At 52.3% G+C, this 5,997-nt stretch overlaps 1 protein-coding gene across 2 annotated transcripts in view; it reads right to left on the bottom strand.

The window, feature by feature from the left end:
* Nucleotides 1-5,282, bottom strand: part of Grtp1 (growth hormone regulated TBC protein 1) — a 33,391-nt gene extending 28,109 nt beyond the window's left edge. For both annotated transcript variants that reach the window (XM_004631207.2, XM_023715253.1), the window contains exons 1-2: nt 5,194-5,282; nt 4,918-5,069 (exon numbers count right to left, since the gene is read on the bottom strand). In XM_004631207.2, the coding sequence (XP_004631264.1) occupies nt 4,918-5,069; nt 5,194-5,231 (190 nt within the window). In that variant the 5' untranslated portion in view covers nt 5,232-5,282. The remainder of the gene's footprint in view (nt 1-4,917; nt 5,070-5,193) is intronic.
* Between the last annotated feature and the right edge of the window lie 715 nt (nt 5,283-5,997).

The following is a 5,997-nucleotide window of genomic DNA, read 5'->3' as shown; positions in this document are numbered from 1 at the left end:
AGAAGAAGAAGAAGAAGAAGAAGAAGAAGAAGAAGAAGAAGAAGAAGAAGAAGAAGAAGAAGAAGAAGAAGAAGAAGAAGAAGAAGAAGAAGAAGAATCACACAGATCCCAATCAAAAAAAGCACTTGCTGCACCAAGTATCAGGGGATTCATAAGACGGTAACCTAGTCTGAGGCACCTTAAGACCATGGTCCCCTAGACCTGCTGCTCCCACAGGGGACCCTAAGGGCCCTCATGGGAGGACCAAGTGTTCCAACCAGGAAATCCCAGGGCAGGAAAGGGCAGACTCCAGCACCTCCCGCTGACAGCCACAAAGAGCCCACCCCCCATTCTCCCTGTAGCTTTGAAGACACACTGGAGATCCCACATCTCTGGACCCACATAGCACTTTTGTTCTACTGCGCGACAGTGTGACCTTAGGGTATGAGCTCAGTGTCAGCCATACAGTTCTGGCACAGATGCTACTAATTTAGACGACCGTCTCTCTGTGCCCTCCACCCAGGATAGTGACGCCCACAGCCTCTGGCTGTAGGCCTCAGGAGCCCTCTGAAGGCAACCTGGCCAGAAACACGAAGTGCCAGTCCTTTTCTACAAAACAGCAAGGGGAAGGTCAGGCCCAGCATGGAACAGAGAGAGCCAGCTCTAACTCACAGGGACCACAGACACACAACTCCTAGCAACACCAAGCAACAGAATAGAAAAGGTATAAATCGGGCTGGTGAGATGGCTCAGTGGTCTAAAGCACCTACCTAGAACAAGCTAAGCTAAAGCACAGAGACCGCGGTTCAATCCCCCAGCACCACAAGCCAGCCTGCCCCGCCCCCTGGTGGGCTGAGCTGGCCACACACACACACACGCACACACACACAAATAAATAAATTTTTTAAAAAAATTAAATTAAAAAAAAAAAAAAGAAAAGGTATAAATCAAACAAAACATCTGCAGGATTGGAATGTTGAGCATTGCCAAAGAAATTTAAGACCAACTCAAGGACAGAGATCCACCATGTTCATAAACCAAACACAACCTCTGGGCCACCCTTATCCATGACCCAGAAAAACACTGCAAAAAATGATGAGCAGATTCTAAACTTTCTGTGTAAAGCAAAAACCAAAACGATTTTGAAAATGATGCTGGTGGAGTCAAATTATCTGGTTTTTAAGGTTCATTACAAACCTCCAGTATCAGTGAAATGTTAGACAAGGGGGTTAATTTAATCTAGCATACTATGGAAAAGAATCCAGAGGTAGACTTACAAAGTTGCATAAGAAATTCAAGGACAAAGAACAGTTGACCAGCAAAAGAATTCCTAGGATAAAAATGCCAATGGTACAATATGGTAGCAGAAGTGTGCACACATTTTTTGTGGGAGCACACACATATTTGTCTAGTCACTTCAAAGAAAGGCTTTTGGTACCAGAAGTGGGGTTGTTGCTGTGACTACACTTGACCAAGTGGTCCGGGAGCCTTTGGAACTGGCTTCTGAGCAGAGCTAGAAAAGATTTAGAGATGCTAGCTGAAAAAGCAGAGCTGGGGCAGTTTAGATTATTCTGTATGGGAGAATCTGGTCAGAGCTCAAAACATCAGAAGGCTAACAGAAAACCTGCCTGTAAAACCCAGGCTCAGGAGGTTCTGGGAAGAAGGACTGCATGGACTGCTGGACTCCAAATGATGTGTGTTATGACATGGCAAAAAGTCTGCCTGCACTTTACTTGTGTCCAGAGATTTTTGTCTGAGACTGAGATTAAGGGTGGTATACTAATTAATCTGGCAGAAGAAATTTCAGGGTAGTCTAATGTTGGAGCTATGACATGGCTACTGTTGGGATTTCATGCCAGGTTTATGTTAAGAATAATGAGAAAGGGGCTGGTGAGATGGCTCAGTGGTCTAAAGTGCCTACTTAGAACAAGCTTAGCAAAGCACAGGGACCGCGGTTCAATCCCCCAGCACCACATGCCAGCCAGCCCCGCCCCCTGGTGGGCTGAGCTGGCCACACACACACACACACACACACAGAGAGAGACACACACACTTATAAATAAATAAAATTTTAAAAAAAGAAGAAGAAGAATGAGAAAATAGATGAGCAGAATAATTCAAAACATGAGTTTGGCCAGAAACTATGCCCCAATAAAGTTGTGGCCTGAAAAGACAGAACAGAGAAGAAACTGGTTGCTGAAAAGACTAGCAAGAAAAAGCCAAGTATTTCAGAAGGAAACAGAAACGATGGCCTCAGGGCATCACAAAAAGCAATAGAACAGGGGCCGGGGAGATGGTTCAGTGGAATAAGTGCTTCTCTGGCAAGCGCAGGGGCCTGAGTTCGATCCCCAGTTCTGCCAAAAAAAAAGCAATAGAACTCCAGCCTTTGCAGCCTCACAGGTGCAAAGATGAAAGACTGCTTTAAGATGAAAGTGCCAGAACCACATCCCAGGATGGTGGTGCCCAAGGGAGGTCATTGCTCAGGATGTGGCTCACAGGCACTCAACCCCGGCAGCAAGAGAAAGAAGCCCGGCTACTGTTCTAGCTGGCAGCAGACGTTGGCACAATCCTTTAAGTGCTGGTTTAGGTACACGCACAGTGGAAGAGTTCTGGGTCAGAAAGGCCTGGGATGCTAGGCAGTGTGCTCAAGAGGGCAGTGGGTGAAGTCTAAGGTGCACTAGAGACCCAGAAGTTTGGAGAAGCTAGGAACATGGGTCATCTGAGAAAAACTGCAAGGAGGGGGCAAAACCAGCCCAAGAGAAAAGCCACAGAACATCTCTGTGGGGCCCCTGCAATGCCATAGGGGTGGAGCTACCCAATCCTTTGGAGTTCACATCTTGCCACCAGTTGCAGAGCATGTTAGAAGTGGAACTGTGGGATTTAATGTTTGTCCTGTGGGATTTTGGTATTTATTCTCATTCCTTGCAATCCCCATTTGTAACTTTTTGAATAGAAATGTCTATCTTGTGTCACTAAATGCTGGAAGTGTTTAACTTTCACTTATACGGGGGCTCACAGCTAAGAGTATGCCTTAAATCTCAGAGAAGACTTTGGACTTGGTCTTTTCCGCATGCTGACAGTGCTAGGACGTTAGCAACTCTTGGAGTTGGACTAAATGCCTTTTGCATAAAGGGATGTGCATGAGCCTTTGGGGGCTAAGGGTGGAATGTTATGGTCTGTGTCTAGATGCCTCACCAAAGTCTCAAGCAGCCCATGTATAGGGCTTTTTCAGGGATGGCTGGATCTAGAGTGTGTGATGCTGGGATTAAGGGTGTGTAATTACTGTATCAGTCCACCAACTGGCTTACCATCACCCTTATTCCAGTAGCTCTGATAGAATACAAAACAGGGAGAAAGAGGCTGCTAAAGACCCTTGCTGGCTTTGCCACCTTCTGCCTCCCATCCAGTTTCTCCTCTGTGATGCTTACCTGCTACTATGCTGCCGTGCAGTCAGCCAACTAGGGACTGAAACCTCTACAAGTTGTGAGCCAAAAGAACCTTTCTTCCTTTAACTTTGGGCATTATGTATTTTGTCTCAGCAATGAGAAAAGTAACTAGCACACAGGGTATCAGCCAGACACCACCTCCAGTCTGACGGTCACCTGTTAGACATAGGTGCATCCATGTGTGGCCTGTGTCAGTGTCTGAGCACACGTGTGCATGTAACCGTACAGGAGAAACAACCTTACTCTGCATGCTTTAGTGCAACTAAAATGTTCACCATGTGTATAAATAAGGTTTCATATAACTCCAAAGTTAGAGGGCCAGGGAGATGGCTCAGTAGAATAAGCGCTTGCCTGGCAAGTGCAAGGGCCTGAGTTCAATCCCCGGTTCCACGGGGGGAAAAAAAACAAAGTTGGGTAAATTTTAAGAATAAATTCCAGAAAAATAAAAGATGCTGCTGGAAACCTCACACAAGGCAGGAGGGATGGGCATCCAGTAGTGTGTTTGCTTCAAGGTCCTTTCCCTTCTCACTGCCAACCTACTTGATGCTACCTGGCCAGTGCTGAGCAGAGCCCAGGGTTCCCACCCACCCCCAGCAGCAACAGGCTGGCCGAGGAGGAAGCCCCACAGGTGACACACCTCCTAGCACACAGAAAGTTCCATAGACACCCCCCAGCAGCTCACTGACCACATGAGAGTTCCCAGTACCTGCTATCCTGACTCTGCCTGGGCTACTACCCCAGCCTGTGCCCTGCTGGAGTACTTCCTTTGGCTCACCCTGAGAACCTTCCTTGCCTCCCTCATACTGGTCCTATCTGGGTCATCAGCTCTAGCCCTGGGAGTCAGCCGTAATTTTCCCTCTTTCTGGAAGCAACTCTGGGCACACTGTGCCCACGCCTTCCTCAGAACTTGGCTGGTAACGCTGCCCAGGGTCCTGCGTTTTTACCAAGCAGAAAAGTCCAGTCCTGGCCAGGGCTCAGCAGCAAGGAAACAAAGGTCCACAGGCAGGGAGGGATTTGGGATTCTAGTTGGAGAAAGACCAGACTGAAACTAAGTGAGACTCGTGCTGCCCAGACAGTTTTGGGAGATGGAGCCAGGAGAGAAGCTGGTTTAGTTTCTGGGGGCAGGGGCCCTGCCCTACTCCCCTTGCGGTGGGAGCCCCGTTTGTCCCCTGACCCAGTGCAAGCCCCTGTTTAGAAGCGACTGCCCTCCTCCGCCCCACGGGGAGTGTCCCACGTGCTCAGCTGTTACTCCTGAAGCAGGATGGACTTTGCCCACTCTCCAGGGAGCGGCCAGGGAGGTGGCTGGGTGGGTCTGAGACCCCGCTGGGTGGCACCGCCCAGAGATCGTGGGCAGTCCCTCCACCTCACGGCCTGGACAAGGGTGCTTAGGCTGCCCCAGGGTCCCAGGGTCGGTCGCGACGCCCAAGGAGCTGCTGTCGGGTTCCCGCGTGGGGGTCCGGTCGCCGGGTAGGGGCGTGGACACCTTACTCACCTGTCGAGGTCCTGTTCAGGCCGCCGTTCTCCTGCAGCAGCCGGGACCACTTCAGGGCCCTCCGGGTGAGCACCACCAGGTAGGCAGAGAGGAACTCCTCGTAGGCGGCGTAATCGAAGTCTTCGGGACGTTCGAACCCGTAGGGGTCGACCCTGCAAGACGCGGGCGGCGGGTGCCGAAGAGCTTTTGTGGATGGACTGGGGCGAGCCTCTCTGCCTCCCTATCCGCGCATCCCCTCCCCGCCCCGTCCACCCCAGTCCTGCGACTCCCACCCACCTAGGCCCGCGGGCCGGCGAGCGTTCCGCCGGCTGCATGCGGAGGACTAAGCAGCGCTACCCCTCGCGCGCCTCAAGCCTAGGTGCAGGCGCTTCCGGCGGGGCGGGGCGGGGAGGCACCGAGGCGGGGCGTACTGTTCTGGGCGGAGCCACAAGGGAGGAGTCAGGCAGGGGAGGTGCGCGGGGCGGGGCATCTGGCCAAGGGGCGGGGCCGGGAGCGGTATGGGGCGGGGGCAGTGAGCTGGGCGGGGTTAGGGCGTGGCTAGGGGCGGGATGGGCGGGGTTGGGGCGGGATGGGCGGGGCGGAGCTGTGCTCTCAGGGAAGAAGATCGTAGGGTGCCTGTCCTTTCGCTCTTGGTGCCCCGCGTCAGACCCTTGCTCCTCTTTTCTTACTCAGAAAAGCAGCAAGTTTTTCCACTTGCTCCCCTCCAAGCCGACCTGGCGTCCACTCAGGACAGCCTCCTGGCTCCTGCCTCTCCACACCACGGAAGCCTTGACCAGAAACCCGTGGGGCGGAACACGTCCCCACCCTGGCCCATGTCTACAACCGTGTCTACATGGCCCGCTCTGGGTCTCCTCGCCCTTGATCTCTCTACCCTGGGTCTCCTTGTCCTAGATCCTCTCTCGCGCCTGGGTTCCCTCCAGTGCTCTGGTGCTCCCCACTCTGGGTCTCCCTGCCCTGGGTTCATCCCTAGGTGTCACCCTGAATCCCCTACCTGAGGCACCCCTGTGCTCCAATTGCTGATCACTGCTGTGGCCCCGCCTGGGTGGCAGCTCTGTGCTCTGGATCCCTGATCCCTGTCCA

Source organism: Octodon degus, unplaced genomic scaffold (genome assembly GCF_000260255.1).
Source record: "Octodon degus isolate 3935 unplaced genomic scaffold, OctDeg1.0 scaffold00039, whole genome shotgun sequence".
In the NCBI taxonomy this organism is placed as follows: domain Eukaryota; kingdom Metazoa; phylum Chordata; class Mammalia; order Rodentia; family Octodontidae; genus Octodon; species Octodon degus.
This window is presented reverse-complemented; position numbering and strand designations above follow the sequence as displayed.